This window comes from Bos indicus, chromosome 18 (assembly GCF_029378745.1).
Source record: "Bos indicus isolate NIAB-ARS_2022 breed Sahiwal x Tharparkar chromosome 18, NIAB-ARS_B.indTharparkar_mat_pri_1.0, whole genome shotgun sequence".
Lineage (NCBI taxonomy): Eukaryota > Metazoa > Chordata > Mammalia > Artiodactyla > Bovidae > Bos > Bos indicus.
In genome coordinates this window covers 40,604,821-40,625,412 of record NC_091777.1, presented here as the reverse complement: position 1 = coordinate 40,625,412, position 20,592 = coordinate 40,604,821, and the positions used below count along the sequence as shown (strand labels likewise).

General features: G+C 41.8%; 1 protein-coding gene across 1 annotated transcript in view; it reads right to left on the bottom strand.

The window, feature by feature from the left end:
- HYDIN (HYDIN axonemal central pair apparatus protein) overlaps window positions 1-20,592 on the bottom strand; it is a 345,392-nt gene that overhangs the window by 122,923 nt on the left and 201,877 nt on the right. The window contains 1 exon segment of the mRNA XM_070770879.1: window positions 12,886-13,199. Within this exon segment, the coding sequence (XP_070626980.1) occupies window positions 12,886-13,199 (314 nt within the window).

The window sequence follows — 20,592 nt, the reverse complement described above, 5'->3', positions numbered from 1 at the left end:
TATACTGGAATGTGTGTGTGTATATATAATGGAATACTTCTCAGCCATAAAAGAAGGAAATTTTGCCATTTCCAACAACATGGTTGGATAACAACATTATGCTAACTGAAATAAGTCACACAGAGAAAGACAAATACTATATGATATCATATTTGAGGAATCTTAAAAAATACAACAAACTAGTGCATGTAACAAAAAAGAAACAGAGTCACAGATATAGAGAACAAAATAGTGGTTACGAGTGGGGAGAGGGAAGATGGGATGGGCAATATTGGGGTAGGGAAGTAAAAGTTAGAAACTATTATGTATAAAATAAACTACAAGGACATACTGTATAACATGGAAAACATAGCTAATATTTTATAATAACTATTAGTGGAGTATAACCTTTAAAATTGTGAATCACTATATTATACACCTGTAATTTATACAATATTATACATCAACTGTACTTCAATAAAAAAATAAGTAATATAAAAAATAATTTGTGTAAGTTGGGAATTATTTGTTCCTTGAATGCTTGGAAAAACTTGCTTTTGTCTATCAGGACTACTGTTTTATTATAGAAAGACTTGAAACTATTCAATTTCTTTACTGATTAAAAGACTATTTGTATTTCTTTTTTTAAAGTTAGTTTTCAAAAGTTGTATTTTTCTAGGAATTGATCCAATTTTTCAAAATTTTCCATAAAGTTACTCATGAAAATTTCAGCTTTTTAATATCTGCTACAATTGTAGTTATATCACTTGTGTATTCCTAGCAATAGTTGAGTCTTTTTTTTTTTTGGTCAGTCTTGCTTGAATCTATCAATTTTATTGATAGTCTCTTCAAATAGCCAACGCCTGGCTTTGTTGATTCTTTGTATTTTATTTAATTTTCTCTTTCATTAGTTTCTGGCCATACATTTAGTATTTCCTTCTGTCTATTCTCTTTGACTTTATTATCTATTTACCCAACTTCTAAAGGTGTAAATGTTCAACTCAATTTTCAGCCTCCCTTCTTTTGTAACATAAGCATCTAAAGTAGAGTTTGTCAATGGAAGCACTATCAATATTTTGAATAGATAATTCTTTGTTGTTGGGGGCTGTCCTGTGAATTCAAAAATGCTGAGCAGCATGCCTGGCCTGTCCCCACAAAATGGGTGAAAATATTTGCAAACAAAGTGACTGACTGACAAGGGATTAATCGCCAAAATATACAAACAGCTCATGCAGTTCTACGTCAAAAAAACAAACAACCCAATCAAAAAATGGGGAGGAGATCCAAACAGACATTTCTCCAGAGAAGATATAGAGATGACCAAAAAGCATATGAAAAAATGTTCAACATCACTAATTATCACTAGAAATGCAAATCAAAATTATGAGGTATAACCTTACACGAGCCAAAATGTCCATCATCAAAAAAATCTACAAACAGTAAGTGCTGAAGAGGGTGTAGAGAAAAAGGGACCCTCCTACACTGTTTGTGGGAATGTAAACTGGTACAACCACTATAGAGAACAGTATGGAGATTCCCTAAAAAACAGAACTACCGTATGATCCAACAATCTCACTCCCGGGCATATATATCTGAATAAAACCATACTTCGAAAAGATACATGCACCCCAATGTTCATGCAGCACTATTTACAGTAGCTGAGACATGGAAGTTACCTACATGTCCATCAACAGAGGAATGGATAAAGAAGATGTGGCACATACATATAATGGAACATTTACTCAGTCATAAAAGAACAAAATAATGCCATTTGTAGCAAGATGGATGCACCTAGAGATAGATGATCACACTAAAGACAGAGAAAGATAAATACCATATGATATCACTCATATGTGGAATCTAATTTTTAAAAATGATACTAATAAGCTTATTTATAAAACAAACAAGACTTCCAGATATTGAAAACCAAAGGGGAAGCATGGGAAGTTGGGGAGACATATCAGAAGTTTGGGATTAACATACACATACTACTATATAATGGAGAAGGAAATGGCAACCCACTCCAGTATTCTTGCCTGGAAAATCCCACAGACAAGAGGAGCCCGGCAGGCTATACTCCATGGCGTCACAAGAGTTGGACACAACTTAGCAACTAAACCACCAACCACCACTACTATATAAAAGATAGATAACCAACAAGGACCTACTGTATAGCCATAAGAAACTCTACTCAAATTCTGTGATAACCTATATGAGAAAAGAAGATGAAAAAGAATGAATATATGTATCTACATAACTGACTCATCTGAAACTAACACAACATTGTAAATCAACTATAATCCAATAAAAATTTTTTATAACTACACTTTAGCTTTTATTACCACTATTTTTTTTCCATCCTCATTCAATCTGTTGTTCTTGTTTATCTACTAAGTTGTGTCTGACTCTTGGCGACCCCATGGACTATAGCCCACTAGGCACCTCTGACCATGGGGTTTTCCCGGCAAGAATAGTGGAGTGGATTGTGATTTCCTTCTCCAGAGGCTCTTCCCAACCCAGGGATCAAACCCACATCTTCTGCATTGCAGGTGGATTCTTTACTGATGAGCCACCAGGGAAGCCCATCATTCAATCTAAGTATTTACTAAATTTCATTGTGATTTTTTTCACCCTAGATTATTCAGAAGTGTATTTTAAAATGTCTAGGCCTATGTACTTCTTTGTTTTTAAATATCTATTTGTTATCCATTTCTAACGTATTTGTTGACATTTGCTTTAAGCCCTAGAATATGATAATTTTTCATAAATGTTCCATAGGGCTGGATGAGTTTTTCTTAGTGGGATGTTCAACATATATCAATTATATTGAGCCTGTTAATTGTGTTCAAGTTGTCTGTAGCAGAGTTGTCTAACAAAACTTTCTGCAGTGATGAAATGTTCTATATCTATGGTATTAAATACAATAACCACTAACCCACATGTGATTATCAGCACTTAAAATGTGGCGAGTGTGACTAAGGAGCTGCATTTTTAATTAAAAAAATTTTAATTTAAATAGCTACATGAGCCTTGGTGGCTACTCCATGGGGCAATGAAAACTATATAGTCTTGCTGATTTTCTGTCTGCTTGAGAGAGTGTTATTAAAGACAGTAGATTTGTCTCCTTCTACTTGTGGTCCTCTGAGTATCTGCTTTAAGTGTTTTGAAGTTATGTTTTGAGACATGTGGAGTTTAGATTTATTATATCTTTCTGGTGAACTGAACTTTTAAAAAATGACCTAGTAACTTTCTTGATCTCTAGCAATGCTTTTTTTTTGTTTCAAAGTCTATTTTTACAGTTGCCAGGGTGGGGGTTGGGGGAAGCAGGGAGGAGGGGAGGGATATACTGGGAGATTGGGATTGGCATATACACACTACTATACAGAAAAGAGATAACTAATAAGGACCTATTTTATAGCACAGGGAACTCTACTCAACACTCTGTAATGACCTATATGGGAAAGGAATCTAAAATTTTCAAGAGTGGATATATGTATGTGTATAACTGATTCACTTTGCTATGCAACAGATACAACATTGTAAACCAACTATTCACCAATAAAAATTTTAAAATGATAATACAAAATTAAGTATATTTTAACTGACGTGTCAGTTAAAATACAGTATTTTTTAACAGAAATGGTATGGACCTAACAGAAGCAGAAGATATTAAGAAGAGATGGCAAGAATACACAGAAGAACTGTACAAAAAAGAGCTTCATGACCAAGATAATCACGATGGTGTGATCACTCACCTAGAGCCAGATATCCTGGAATGTGAAGTCAAGTGGGCCTTAGAAAGCATCACTATGAACAAAGCTAGTGGAGGTGATGGAATTCCAGTTGAGCTATTTCAAATCCTGAAAGATGATGTTGTGAAAGTGCTACACTCAGTATGCCAGCAAATTTGGAAAACTCAGCAGTGGCCACAGGACTGGAAAAGGTCAGTTTTCATTCCAATCCCAAAGAAAGGCATGCCAAAGAATGCACAAACTACCACACAATTGCACTCATCTCACACGCTAGTAAAGTAATGCTCAAAATTCTCCAAGCCAGGCTTCAGCAATACGTGAACTGTGAACTTCCAGATGTTCAAGCTGGTTTTAGAAAAGGCAGAGGAACCAGAGATCAAATTGCCAACATCTGCTGGATCATTGAAAAAGCAAGAGAGTTCCAGAAAAACATCTATTTCTGCTTTATTGACTATGCCAAAGCCTTTGATTGTGTGGATCACAATAAACTGTAGAAAATTCTGAAAGAGATGGGAATCCCAGACTACCTGACCTGCCTCTTGAGAAACCTATATGCAGGTCAGGAGGCAACAGTTAGAACTGGACATGGAAAAACAGACTGGTTCCAAATACGAAAAAGAGTACGTCAAAGCTGTATAGTGTCACCCTGCTTATTTAACTTATATGCAGAGTACATCATGAGAAACGCTGGGCTGGAAGAAGCACAAGCTGGAATCAAGATTGCTGGGAGAAATATCAATAACCTCAGATATGCAGATGACACCACCCTTATGGCAGAAAGTGAAGAGGAACTCAAAAGCCTCTTGATGAAAGTGAAAGGGGAGAGTGAAAACGTTGGCTTAAAGCTCAACATTCAGGAAACGAAGATCATGGCATCTGGTCCCATCACTTCATGGGAAATAGACGGGGAAACAGTGGAAAGAGTGTCAGACTTAATTTTTTGGGGCTCCAAAACCACTGCAGATGATGACTGCAGCCATGAAATTAAAAGACACTTACTCCTTGGAAGGAAAGTTATGACCAACCTAGATAGCATGTTAAAAAGCAGAGACATTACTTTGCCAACAAAGGTCCGTCTAGTCAAGGCTGTGGTTTTTCCAGTGGTCATGTATGGATGTGAGAGTTGGACTGTGAAGAAAGCTGAGCACCGAAGAATTGATGCTTTTGAACTGTGGTGTTGGAGAAGACTCTTGAGAGTCCCTTGGACTGCAAGGAGATCCATCCAGTCCATTCTAAAGGAGATCAGCCCTGGGTGTTCTTTGGAAGGAATGATGCTAAAGCTGAAACTCCAGTACTTTGGCCACCTCATGCAAAGAGTTGACTCATTGGAAAAGACCCTGATGCTGGGAGGGATTGGGGGCAGGAGGAAAAGGGGACGACAGAGGATGAGATGGCTGGATGGTATCACCGACTCGATGGATGTGAGTCTGAGTGAACTCCGGGAGTTGGTGATGGACAGGGAGGCCTGGCGTGCTGCGATTCATGGGGTCGCAAAGAGTCGGACACGACTGAGTGACTGAATTGAACTGAACTGACGTGTCATAGGTTTGTCAGAACTCCCCCTCAAGATATGCCTGTTTTATCTTTTCCCATCCTTTTACATTACCATGTCCTTATTTTTCAGATATCTCTTTTTAAAATAATTGTGAGTAAAATCCAGAAGCACAGCCATTTTCTTAGCTAGTTTAATTTACATTGATTTCAATTACTGATACATTTGGATTTACTTTATCATTTTATTTTGTAATTTTTAAAAATTTTCTCTGTATCTTCTCCATGTCACCCCTTCCCCTAATTTTTAAATTTATCTTTGGATTGACTGTAATTGTCCCCTTTACTTTTTCCCTCTTCTGGAACAATTCAAAGACCTAAAATCTTTGATTTCTCCTCTTTCACAGTGAACAGTATTTCAGTCCTATATTGCAATGATATTTATCCCCCAGATTTTACATTACTATTATCATTTTATGTAGTTAATGGAGTTTAACTTTACCCATAACGTACCATTTTCTTAGTTCAGAAATCTTTCTTGAATCTTAGACATTATATCAGATAATTTTCCTTCTTTCTTAAGTATACCCATAGAAGTGTCTTTAATGAGTCTGTCCCTCCTTTAATGGGCCTGCTGATAATGACCTCTTGCAGTTACAGTTATTCTAAGGACTGCTGTTTCTGGTTCACAGTAGCCCATGTCACTCTCTTACTTTAAACCCTTCCATAGCTTTTCACCACATTTTGGAAGAAAAATCAAATTTCTTAGCATGACCTGACTGGCCCTGCAGAACCTCCCAGTCATATTGTTACCATTTCCCTGGCTCATGGGCTTCTGATGTCATGACCTTTTTACTCTTTGAATGTTTACTCATACATTTGCTGATTTAAATTTTTTTAATTAAAGACTGTTATGAGCTGAATTCAAGGTCCCCCTTGAAATACTGTGTTGAAGTTCTAATCCCCAGTACCTCTGCCCCACTGCTCAGGGGATATTCTTAGGTCAACTGCCCCTCAACCCTCAGCCATACATGACTCAGAAGAACAGGTCACAGGACATCCTGAACTGGTGAGGAAGGCCACGGAGGTTCTGGTTAAGTCTCACCCCTTATCCCTTCAGGCCTCCGCGCTCTTTCCTAACCTCATCTAGACCAATCCTTTAGGCGTGCTGTCTACTTCCTGCCAGCATCAGCTTATGGTGGTCTGTTAAGCAGCAAAAGGAGACTCATACAGGTGAAGGGTTAGTCCCTGGTGCCCCTGGAGTCATTCTGTAGGCTGTAAAATCATCATTCTGGGTCAAATACAAGCAGGGGGACAATTAGGGCAAAAAGGGGGGTGGGAGGGGCCTAACTTGACTTGACTTGGCACTTTGCCTGAAGCCATCTGTGGCCATTTCTGTTCCCTTTTTTGACCTTCTTGCTCCGTCAACAGAGCTGCTTGTCCTCTAGGCCTCAGGCTCTATAATTTCTTGTACAAACTTCCTGGAAGGCGGAAAAGAAAAAACCATGCTGCAGAAGTTTAAAGGATTCCAAGAGGTTCAGGGCCTGGAAGGGAGAGGGTTATTTATGAAAGGGATAAATGCTCAGGCTAGCAAGAGATAACCTGTGGCCCTCAGGCTCTGTAGCTTTTGACTGATTTCAGGAGAAGGTATCTCCAAGCCAACTCTGGGACCCTTCTTCTCAAATAGGTCCTGTGTTTGCACAGGGGTGCCAATCCAATGATTTCCTCAATAAAGGAATGACCATAACACCTGACACTTCCTGATCATTTATTATGTGATGGGCGAAGATCTAAGCTCTGAGTAGGGGTGGAGTCAATCCTCACCACATCCATATGTGGGAGGCGCCATTACAATCGCCCTCATTTCAGATGAGGAAGCCGAGGCTCAGGGACCCTCAGCCATCCACCAAGTCAGGTGGGGCAGGTGGCTGAGTGGGAGGCTGCCTCAGAGGCCAGGCTCTCAGCGTACTGAGCAGCCCTGGAAGGCTGTGGTGCAAGGATACCCAGTGCCTGCCCCAGGGGACTCAATAAAATTATTTTTGTTTTGAAAGAAAAATAAAGCCTCATTTTATTTTCCCCCTAAACATTTTTGTTTTCTTGATTGGGCCCTTGGGCAAAGCAAGGGCTTATCCTTGACCCTGAGTCCGGGCTTACCTGGTTGTGGAGAGGAGTGGTGGGGAGGACAGGGAGGCAAGCTGGGCCTGGCCATCCGGCCCACACTTGGCCTGTGAAGGCTCGGCTTCAGCCTTGGTGAATGTGGCCTGGTACAGGGAAGTGAGTTTCTACCCTTTAGAAGAAAAAGGGATCTGAGTCCATTATCTGGGTGTCTAAAGATCCTGTGGTTCTAACGCTTAGGGTCCTGGGGAGGGTTTCGCTTAGCAGCCCTTGGTGGGAAGGAACAGAGATGAAGGAACCTTTTGAGACCTGGAAACAGCCACCAGTTGCAGACTTTTCTTTCAAGTGTCATCTTGGAGACACATGCACTTCATAAACATTTAGTGCTCACAACTCTTTTCGGTTTCTGCATTACCCGCTTCTACAGGTAAGTAAACCAGGGCACAGGGTCATACATTTAGGAGCACAGACCTAGGAGGACATAACCAGCCATGTCCAATTCCACAGCCCAGGACCTCAGCTACCACTGACTCCGTGTCTTTAAAAAGTTCCACTTCCAAGGCAAGACAGAGTGAGGGGTGATGAAGAAACAGACAGAAGCCTCCAGGCAATGAGCGTCCCTCTATCGCGCTTCCAGCCGTTCCACTCTCCTCTTACAATCACAGTATTGGATAAATGATGCTCACCACAGAAAAATCAGTGTGAGAACAATACATGTTCTTTTGCTGTCAGGCTGGGCTACCTTAGGCTCTTGTATTTGATTTATTTATAATCTGGTTTGGAAATGAAAAGGCAAAGCTGTCCTTGGGGACCACGTGGCCCACGCTCGAAGTTCTAACATCGCGTCAGCCTGCAGCTCTTAGTCTGGGCACAGATGCCAGCTGAGCCAGCATCTGCTTGGCTCTCTCTGGTCTCTTCAGAGCAAAGCCTGGTTTGAGTGTGGGTGTTCCTTTGCTCTCCTTCTACACGGATGCCATGAAACATCATGTTCTTATCCAGCTGAGCAGTCAGGCCAAAGAAAGGGTACATTCCTACAGCGCTGGCCAGGCCGGCAGCCGTGCCCAGCCCCGATGTGTCACCCATCTTCCTCACTACACGTGAGCAACTGGACTGTCATCTACCAGAGTCAGTCTACAACCCTGTCATGCACAGGGACTCACATAGATGAGTGGGTTTCAGACAATGGCAGGCTTACAGAGTGCTTACCAAACACACTTGCCCACTTCACTTCTTTGTTTTTATGTGTGACATGAGATGGAAAAATTTTTGGAACAAAAATTATGCTCAAACAAGAGAGACGCTTTGAATGTCTGAGTCAGAATTGCCTACAAAATCTCACACATATACACAAACTCCCAAATGCACAGACACATGTCTGCACACATGTACACACACACTCCCTTCGGTGTGATATATGTGTGCTGTGACAGGTAGGAATATTGACAGTGTTGAGATCTCCTCATATCCTGTCTAATAAAAAAGAAAATCCTCTTTTACGATTTTGTTTCTTTTATTAGTTGTGAGGGTTAGAGGAATTTCTGATTGGAAATGAAAGGTTTGTGTTAGTATATCTGATAAAAGTGACCTTTAGTCAATGAGTGGTTCATGTTTTCCTGACAGGCCACAGCAAGTGGCATTTTTTTCTATGCAAGGTGACATTTATGCCTTGAACCTTTCCATTTGGCAGGTGCCAGGAAGCTCACAGAGAAGAATGTTAAACCAGTTATGAAATGACTCTCCTCTCACTACAAACACCAGGGGCAGGGAGAGAAGTTGATTAATTACAAAATATTCTTTCAAGACTCACTCTGTGCTATGGACTGTGCTGGGCCCAGGGATAAAGAAGTCACAGGTCAGATGCACTCCCTAGTCTCACAGGGATTAAGAGCCAGCAGGGGAGTTGAACCTAAGCCAGAGTTCAAATGTGATGAGTCACGGAGGAGACGGGCTACCAGTGCCTATGACAGGGGATCTCCAGTAGGGAAGGGTCTTAGAGAAGGCTTCTCAGGGAAGGAAGTTTAACCTGAGACTTGACAAGGCAGCAGGGCTAGCTAGGTGAGCAGGTAGAGCTTCCAGCAGAGAGAAGGCGTGAGGCAACAACAGCACAGGGCAGGAAAGAGGCTGGCATGTGAGCAAACAGAAAGATGTCAAGGTGGCAGCAGACAGCAGAGTGAGGAACACTTGGAGAGGAACACAGGGGTGGTACATGTTGAGCCTTGAGGAATACAGTGAGTATCTATACTTAATCTCAAAAAGCACGGGTGTCCTCAAAGGCTGAAAACCCAGTCAGAGGCTATCACAACGGTCCAGGGAAGAGGCAAGGATACCTTCAATTAGTGTAACAACCATGGGAATGGGAATGAGAGGTTTTTAGAAGGTGGAGTAGGTAGAATTTGGTGATGGATTTGATGGGGCACATGGGATAAGAAAGAGGAAGAAATCTGGATGCCTCCCAGGAGGCCAGTGGGGTCATTTACTGGAACAGGGGCCCTGGAGGAGAAGCAGGGAGGGGACTGAGCCTGAGTTTGGAGTGCGGTACACTGGACATGAGTCGCCTATGAAACAGCCAAGAGGAGATGTCAAGAAGGTAAACGTGCAACTCCGAGGGTTCTAGGAGTGGATACACATTCAGAAGCCTCTGCCACAGGAGCTGAGTGAAGCTGTGGGTGGGGCGACTCCAGGAGGAGCAGAGGGCCTAGGAGGGAGCCCTGTGCCCCCACAACTCCAGCTGTTGCTGGCCAAGAGCTGCGGAATAGTCAGTCGAGGGGACAAGAGGAAAAGCAGGAGAGTATGGTGCTCTTCAAGACATGAAAGGAATTATGTTTCAGGAAGGAAGGGTTGGACAACTGTGCTGACTGCTGCTAAGGGTTATTTTTCCAAGAAAACCTGTCTCTGTCACTCTCCCGATTACAACTCCAACCAGTGCCTCCAAGAAAGAGTCTAAGGTCCTTATCATGGAATCCCAGGCCTCTCACGTGCTTCCGCCAGTCTACCTGCCCAGACTCCTCTCCCTGACTGCCCCCTACAGATGACGTCTGTGCTGTGGCCCTGTGGACACTGACAAGCGTGTACCATCTGCTTCTCCCGCATTCCTCCCCCCATATTGCAGCTTTTGTCTGGAGATGTGCCCCACTCCCACCCTTTCAGTCCACGTGGTTCTGAGTCACCAGTGCAGCCCGTGGCATGGGGCACACAATCAGGTCAATGCTAATCAAGTGCTTCACCCTCTCCTGACGGGACTGGTGAGGGGAGGGGACAGGAGAGGTGATTTAAGATGGTCCCATCAGAGTGAATCTCCTGAAAATTCTGGGACCAAGGCTCATCTTCCTTTCCAGTGGCTCAGAATCGCACAGACATGGCCCCAGGAGTGCTGGCAGCTCTGAGAACATGGCTAACATGTGAAGGAGAGCAGAGCTGAGACAGGGAGACTGGCACCAGGGACATTCTTTGCGTCTTTCCTTTAAGCCAGGCCAGAAGCCAAAATGAACTTGGAATTTTGAGCTGTGGCAACCAGTGAATGAACTCTGTTTTTCGTTTTTACATAGAGCCAGGTTTCCTGTCACTTGGGACAGAATCCATGAATCCTAACTTCTATACATGCTATTTCTGTAACTGAGAATGTTTCTGGGCTTCTCTGACTAGAGCATTTAACTGTGCTTCTCAGCGTAGTCTTCTCTGACTCCTGTGAGCACTCATCCCCATGGCTTCTCATAGAGCCTGGCACCACCATGTGCCCACCGTGGTTTACACACCTGCTTCCCCAACAGCCTCAGTCCAGGGATCACGTCTTACTTCTGTATCTCTGATGCCTCATTAAGTATTTGGTGTATAAGAGTCACTTATCAAATGGTTTCCAAGAGACTCTCTGAATGAACAAATGAAATATAAGCAAGAGGCTCAATATCAAGATATCAGAAGACAAAGAAGAAAGGGAAATAAAGGTCAAATGAGTGTTTAAGCCAATGAAAAATTAAGTGTATCACCTCTAGTACTGGCCAAGTACATTTTCAAAATGTCATCATTTTAAATTATGGAAATGGCTTCTCGAAAACAAAAAAATAAATAAAGCATGTCCCCTGCTCCCAGATGGAATAAATTCATTTAGCTGTGTTTCATCAGAATAACTTCTACAATCTGGTAGTCGAAACTCATTAGGTCAGGTTGACTGATTTTTCCATAATTATTTTAAACGTTCACTATCTACAAAATTTCATCCCAAACCTGAACAGTCAATCATTGGCACCTAAATGAGTAGGCTCATCACTCAGGCCCTGAACCGGCTTCAGTGCTACACTGGGTTATCATCAGATGTTTACGGAAGACGTGCAGAGCAAGCCATAGTTACCATGGAAACAGGATGCTAAAGGAAAGGATGGCTGTCATACACAAGATGAGACTGTGTATAGGAAGCATCGACTAGCCAAGAAACAACATGAGCTACTCCCAGTTAAGAATGGCTGTTCATATTCAGGTGTTGAAAACTGAGCTGTCCAAACATCTAGCAGGGAAACACGCAGAAGCCCATTCATCCTGGCCACCAATGTGGGTTTTGACCCAGATGAAACTTACTAAGGCCTGAATGAAATAGGCTGCTTCCGTTTCTATAAGGAAGTGTTTTTCAAATTAAGTTGGATTTAGCTTCTAAGTGAAAAGGAGAGACACTTTTAAACCTAAATATTGTGAAGACAGCTTTTCCCTTTCAGTGCTTGCCATCTCTCACATACACTCCCATGTATGAGTATATGTCTATACATACAACGTACCTTTATGGGCCAGGACAAAACCCACTGAAATATGCAGAAGGTAGAGTTCAGGGGAGCACACGCCTCATGTGTTGTCCTACTCGATTTGTGCTTTGAGTTTGAAATGCTTATTAAGGAAACTCGACAAAGACTATTTTTAGTGATAAATCTCTAATGATCCAACCGCTAGATTCAAAATTAGAGCAGGCTTAGGGATATCACTTTGTTCGTCTAGTGGCAATTGGGGCTCTCAAGGATATGTTATCTGCTATTCCTGTGAAACCTAGGATGGACCATGGCTCTTTGTTCCTCTGTCGGTGATTAGTTGTGGAACTTTATCCCAACTGAAAGTATTATTGAGGGCTTCCCTGGTGGTCCAGCAGTTAAGAATCCGCCAGCCAATGCAGGCAACGCTGGTTCAGTCCTGGTTTGGGAATATTCCACGTGCCGTGGAACAACTAAGCTCATAAACCACAACTACTGAAGCCTGTGCTCTAGAGCCCAAGAGCTGCAACAACTGAAGGACCACGCACCCTAGAGCCCATGCTCTGCAACAAGAGGCCACCACAGTGAGAAACCCAGGCATCGCCACTGAAGAGTAGCCCCTGCTTGTTGCAACTAGAGAAAGCTTGCATGCAGCAAAGAAAACCCAGCAAAGCCAGAAATAAATAAATAGAAGTTAAAAAATGAAAATATTCATGGAAGACCAGGACTCAGAATACAGGAAACTCAGTGCAAAGTCCAAAGGAGATTTAAAAAAATGAAAGCACAGGAGAGCTCTGCAGGATTGCCCTGCTGGTTGGTACCTTATCTGATTTTCCTCATCATCCACCAGGAAGAACCAGCGAAACTTCACAACCAGGGGGCTGCAGTTGGTGATCATGACGTAGCGGATCACCTCAGTGTCATTCAAGATACAGCCAAAATCCAGCTCCATGGTCTCAAAGGTGAGGTTGGGGTAATTCACTTCTCCACGCAGGTGCAGGATGTCCACTTGAGGGTGCTCCACATACTTGATGGCTAAAACTTCTTCGGCCACCCAGTTGTTCAGATCATTTTTGTAGGAAGGGTCAAATCTGACCAGCAGGTCTTTCACTTCACCGACCTCCAGTTTAACAGGCTACAAAGAAGACAATGGGGAATTACCAACCTCTACACTATGCATTTTCAATCTGATATACAGGACAAGCAAAGTGATTTACACATCAAGGCTGTATACTGTCACCCTGCTTATTTAACTTATATGCAGAGTACATCATGAGAAGCGCTGGGCTGGAAGAAGCACAAGCTGGAATCAAGATTGCCAGGAGAAATATCAATAACCTAAGATATGCAGATGACACCACCCTTATGGCAGAAAGTGAAGAGGAACTCAAAAGCCTCTTGATGAAAATGAAAGAGGAGAGTGAAAACGTTGGCTTAAAGCTCAACATTTAGAAATTTAAGATCATGGCATCTGGTCCCATCACTTCATGGCAAATAGATGGGGAAACAGTGGAAACAGTGTCAGACTTTATTTTTTTGGGCTCCAAAATCATTACAGATGGTGACTGCAGCCATGAAATTAAAAGACGCTTACTCCTTGGAAGGAAAGTTATGACCAACCTAGATAGCATGTTAAAAAGCAGAGACATTACTTTGCCAACAAAGGTCCATCTAGTCAAGGCTATGGTTTTTCCAGTGGTCATGTATGGATATGAGAGTTGGCCTGTGAAGAAAGCTGAGCACCGAAGAATTGATACTTTTGAACTGTGGTGTTGGAGAAGACTCTTGAGAGTCCCTGGGACTTCAAGGAGATCCAACCAGTCCATCCTAAAGGAGATCAGTCCTGGGTGTTCTTTGGAAGGACTGATGCTGACTGAAACTCCAATACTTTGGCCACCTCACGCGAAGAGTTGACTCATTGTAAAAGACCCTGATGCTGGGAGGGATTGGGGGCAGAAGGAGAAGGGGATGACAGAGGATGAGATGGCTGGATGGCATCACCGACTCAATGGACATGAGTTTGGGTGGACTCAGAGAGTTGGTGATGGACAGGGAGGCCTGGCATGCTGTGATTCATGGGGTTGCAAAGAGTCGGACACAACTGAGCGACTGAACTAAACTGACTGATGTGCACACACATACATATACATACAGACAGACACACACATTAGTAAGAAATACATACATACACACATATATATAAATATATATATATACATACACACACACACTTTATCCATAACCATGCATCCACAGTTTACATAAACAGCTGACATACTGATAGCAATATCTATATGTATCCATCTCTATCTCAATCTCTATGCACACACATATTTTTCAATAGTTGAAAATGAAAGCAAGAGAAGTTTGGAGAAAAATGATTTGAAAGAAGAGATTTTGATAAACGTTGTGAGGTTCTAAGGGCTGAGGAGTTGAGAAAGGAAAGTCTGCAATGAATAGCTATTATAAAATATTCTGAAAATAATATAAAAACTGAAAATAAGTTAGATTGCAAAACGCTCTTCCTAGATAAGTGGGAAATGTTCTTTGCTTAAGAAAATTTTTAAAAGGCTTTCTAAAGGACTGGTGGGGGGGGGGTGCGGTTCTGTAGACGGTGACCCAGAAAGGGATAGATTAGGTAATTTAATTTCTTTTCTAACGTCTGCAATTCTAACACAGCACAGTGTTATTCACTTTCCGCTGTTTTCTATTCAACTTAAAATGACACTCCAGAGCTGTACAGAGTTTGTTCAGGAGATTGTGTTTGTTCTCTTCTCTGATTCAAATCCCCATGTGTTCCTTGATACCAAGGCCATAGAAACACCTTCCCATAGAAAGCCTGGCCCTGAGTTCGCTTTTTTAGGAATCCCTTATTCCCCACATTTAATCGGCATGAAAGCCACCTCCTGGTTTTGTAGAAAGTGCCCTGAGGAAGTCAGGAAGAATACAGCACAAGAACGAATCTGTTTACAGAGCACTTTCCTCTCCACTGAGTTTTAAGGTTCAGGTATTTAACCGTGTGCTTCACTGACATGATCAGATGGCTTCAGTGGATAAAACCAATTACCCGATTGAAGAGTCAGAGAGAGGGTAATGACTCCCCAGTTGGCTAATCTCCTCTGAGAGCCTTACCAGCCACTTGGCACATGTGGCTTGGCACAGTTTAGAAGCCATTCTTGTAGACCATGGCACCTGCAGCACTAGGCATTGTAATGCTTAGTGTTTAAATACAAAAGCACGAAGAAGTCACAAACTTATCCAAAATTTCACCAGATATTATTTCTCAGAGATCATATTTGGTAAAACATTAGTCCAGACATGATGAATGGATAAATAAAATTTTACAAAAATGGAATTAGACTAATTTATTTTAAAAATCATGTTTTCACTTTTAAAATTATGAAAAATTCTTATTTAAGAGCTATTAATTGTAAGATCATGGACTCTGGAGCCAGACTGCTTGGTTCAAATTCTGGCTCTGCCAGTTAGTTACTCTGTGAACTTGGGCGAAGTTGCTTGTCTTTCCTAGTCTTTAGTTTCTCCATCTGTAAAACAGGAGCAGTAATAGTACCTAACTCTTTTCTAAGAGGATTAAATGAGTTAATATATTGGTTATATGTTCACAGCAGTGCCTGGCACATAGTGTAGGGTATATAAATGCCAGTTATTACATATCAGTGAACATCAACATTTTAGGAATCAGTGAACTAAAATGTACTGGAAAGGGCGAATTTAACTCAGAAGACCACTGTATCTACTACTGTGGGCAAGAACCCCTTAGAAGAAATGGAGTAGCCCTCATAGTCAACAGAGTCCCAAATGCAGTACTTGGATGCAATCTCAAAACAATAGAATGATCTCCATTTGTTTCCAAGGCAAATCATTTAATATCACAGTCTTCCAAGTCTATGCCCCTACCAATAGTGCTGAAGAAGCTGAAGTTGAATGGTTCTATGAAGACCTACAAAACCTAGAACTAACACCCAAAAAAGATGTCCTTTTCATTACAGGGGACTGGAATGCAAAAGTAGGAAGTCAAGAGATACCTGGAGTTACAGGCAAATTTGCCCTTGGGGTACAGAATGAAGCAGGGAAAAGGCTAATAGAGTTTTGCCAAGAGAACACACTGGTCATAGCAAACACCCTCTTCCAACAACACAAGAGAAGACTCTACACATGGACATCACCAGATGGTCAATACCAAAATCAGACTGATTATATTCTTTGCAGCCAGAGATGGAGAAGCTCAATACAGTTAGCAAAAACAAGACTTGGAGCTGACTATGGCTCAGATCATAAACTCCTTATTGCCAAATTCAGACTTAAATTTAAGAAAGTAGGGAAAACCATAGACCATTCAGGTATGACCTAAATCAAATCCCTTACGATTATACAGTGGAAGTGAGAAATAGATTCAAGGGATTAGATCTGATAGACAGAGTGCCTGAAGAACTATGGACGGAGGTTTGTGACATTGTACAGGAGGCAGGAATCAAGACCATACCCAAGAAAAAGAAATGCAAAAAGGCAAAACGGTTGTCTGAGGAGGCATTACAAATAGCTGGGGAAAGAAGAAAAGTTAAAGGTTAGGAGAAAAGGAAAGATATACCCATTTGAATGCAGAGTTACAAAGAAAAGCAAAGAGATAAGAAAGCCTTCCTCAGCGATCAATGCAAAGAAACAGAGGAAAACAATAGAATGGGGAAGACTAGAGATCTCTTCAAGAAAATTAGAGATACCAAGCAAGGGAACATTTCATGCAGTGAGAAAGAAAGTGAAGTTGCTCAGTCATGTTCAACTCTTTGCAATCCCATGGACTGTAGCCTACCAGGCTCCTCAGTCCATGGAATTTTCCAGGCAAGAGTTCTGGAGTGGGTTGCCATTTCCTTCTCTAGGGGATCTTTCTGACCCAGGGATCGAACCCAGGTCTCCTTCATTGCAGGCAGACGCTTTACCATCTGAGCCACCAGGGAAGCCCCAAAGGAATTTGAAAAGAGAGGCCCCTTGCTGTGCCATTGTTGTCACAATGCTGTGACTCAGATTCAAACCGAGGTTGCTGTGGCCACAACACCGAGTACTAACCACTGTACAATCACGGCCAGCTACTGGAGACCTATGTGACCCCAGGGACTATACAGTCCATGAAATTCTCCAGGCCAGTATACTGGAGTGGGCAGCCTTTCCCTTCTTCAGGGGATCTTCCCAACCCAGGGATCGAACCCAAGTCTCCTACATCGCAGGCAGATTCTTTACCAGCTGAGCCACAAGGGAAGCCCTCTTCATGCAAAGATGGGCTCAATAAAGCACAGAAATGCTATGGACCTAACAGAAGCAGAAGATATTAAGAAGAGGTGGCAAGAATACACAGAAGAACTATATACAAGAGATCTTTACAACTCAGATAACTATGATGGTGTGATCACTCACTTAGAGCCAGACATCCTAGAGTGTGAAGTCAAGTTGGCCTTAGAAAGCATCACTATGAACAAAGCTAGTGGAGGTGATGGAATTCCAGTTGAGCGATTTCAAATCCTAAAAGATGATGCTGTCAAAGTGCTGCAATCAATATGCCAGCAAGTTTGGAAAACTCGTCAGTAGCCACAGGATGGGAAAGGGTCAGTTTTCATTCCAATCCCAAAGAAAGGCAATGGTAAAGAATGCTCAAACTATTGCACAATTGCACTCATCTCACACACTAGCAAAGTAATGCTCAAAATTCTCCAAGCCAGGCTTCAACAGTAAGTTAAACATTAACTTTCAGATGTTCAAGCCTGATTTAGAAAAGGCAGAGGAACCAGAGATCTAATTGCCAACATCCATTGGATCATAGAAAAAGTAAGAGAGTTCCAGAAAAACATCTACTTCTGCTTTATTGACTATGCCAAAGCCTTTGACTGTGTGGATCACAACAAATTGTGGGAAATTCTTCAAGAGATTGGAACATCAGACCACTTTATCTGCCTCCTGAGAAATCTGTATGCAGGTCAAGAAGCAACAGTTAGAACTTGACATGGAACAACAGACTGGTTCCAAATCGGGAAAGGAGTACATCAAGGCTATGTATTGTCACCCTGCTTATTTAACTTTATGCAGAGTACATCATGAGAAACGCTGGGCTGGAGGAAGCACAAGCTGGAATCAAGATTGCCAGGAGAAATATCAATAACCTCAGATATGCAGATGACACTACCCTTATGGCAGAAAGTGAAGAAGAACTAAAGAGCCTCTTGATCAAAGTGAAAGAGGAGGGTGGAAAAAGTTGGCTAAAGCTCAACATTCAGAAAACGAAGATCATGGCATCTGGTCCCATCACTTCATGGCAAATAGATGGGGAAACAATGGAAACAGTGTCAGACTTTATTTTCTTGGGCTCCAAAATCATTACAGATGGTGACTGCAGCCATGAAATTAAAAGATGCTTGCTTCTGGAAGAAAAGCTATGACCAATCTAGACAGCATGTTAAAAAGCAGGGACATTACTTTGCTGACAAAGGTCCGTCTAGTCAAAGCTATGGTTTCTCCAGTAGTCTAGTATGGATGTGAGAGTTGGACTATAAAGAAAGCTGAGCCCCGAAGAATTGATGCTTTTGAACTGTGGTGTTGGAGAATACTCTTGAGAGCCCCTTGGACTGCAAGGAGATCAAACCAGTTAATCCTAAAAATCACTCCTGAACGTTCATTGGAAGAACTGATGCTGAAGCTTAAACTCCAATACTTTGGCTACCTGATACAAAGAACTGACTCATAGGAAAAGACCCTGATGCTGGGAAAGATTGAAGGTGAGAGGAGAAGGGGACGACAGAAGATAAGATTGTGGAATGGCATCATCAACTCAACAGACATGAGTTTGAGTAAGCTCCAGGAGTTGGCGATGGACAGGGAGGTCTGGCATGCTGCAGTCCATGGGGTCGCAAAGAGTCGGACATGACTGAGTGACTGAACTGAACTATCATCCTTTTATGATCAACAGAATTGATAAGAAAGTGTGGAGAAGTCTAAGGTAAGTCTAAAATCTTTCCTTGGTGGGTCTCCTCTCTTTAAAAGCCATTGAATTCTTTGGTCAATCGTAAGACTGGTAACTTCACTAAGATATATCTACCTGTTGAATATTCTACATCATTTTGTTCCAGGACAAAGTGTGGCCTTATTATTATTTTTTTTAAATCTTAAAACAATATTTCGTTATTTTTGAACAGACAGGACAATGAAAACCATGTTAAGCCCATCTCGCCTCCTGTAACTCAAGTGAACTCTTTCCCTCCCCTGAGGCACTTATGATTACACAAGTGTCTTATCTGTCCCTGTATGAACATAAAGATATTACATGAATATAAAATAACATGTATTTCTTTATTTTTTACATATATGATAGCATACTATGCACTCCTGTTCTGCACATTGCTTTTTCCACTGGGGGATCACTCATCAGTGCATACTGAGCTGCCTCACTGTTTTTCAATAGCTGCGTTTTATTCCAGCATAAAATTCTGCCATCATTTTCTAAGCAATTTTCTATGGACAGATATTGACTCCCAGTCTTTTGTTCTTATAATAAATGTTGCAATGAATATCCTTGTATATATATTATCTTGTATATTGTGTCTATGTCTATAGGATAAATTCCTAGGAGTAGAATGACGAGGTCAGAGGGTATGGGCATTTAAAATGTTGATAGCGAGAGCTCTACTGTCTTCCACTGTATACTTCCCCAACACAGTGCCTGTTTCTACATGCCCCCTAATATACAGCATCATCCAATTTTTGCTCTTTACCAGTCTGATAGGAAAAAATGTGTTTCATAGTCATTTTAACTTGCATTTTTTCTAACATGAGTGAAGTGGGACATACTTTCATATATTTAAGAGCTGTTTTCATTTTGTGGACTCTGTTCATTTCTTTTGCCTGTTTTTCCACTGGGTTATTGGTACTTTTCCTGTTGATTTGTAGAAGTTATTTCCAAAATTATATGTATTGCTTTTATTAAAGTTACATGTGCAAGTAATATAAAAGGTCGAACTGTACTACACGATTTATTACAAGAAACAGTTGTTCCTGACCCACTCTGGTGTTCCAACAGTCCCAAGGCCACCAGTTCTCAATTCCGGTAGCAGGATGGGTCTACGGAAGGGCTTTTTTGGTCAGAGAGGGGATGATCAGGCATTGCACACAACTCAGATACCAGGGATTATTCTGACCTATCGACACTGACACAGGGCACATTAAATTCCCGGAACATTTTGATGAGTTTCTCTGCGGAAGAGCATTTATCTTTATATCTTGGGATGAAAGCCCGCTGCCCATGTCTTCTGAGTGGAGTTGGTCAGGACAGCTGGCTGGTGCACACAGGGTCCCTTGTGTTCACAGCTGGTGCTTCTCAGCCCAGGCTACCTGGGCTGAAGGACTCACACTGCCTTGCCTCACTGGAGAATTTCCTATGCTTTACATCTTTGCCTTTTTGTCTACCCACTCCCCTCCTCATTCTATCTTATAGAATTTAAATCTCTCATTAATTGGTTACACCAACCCTC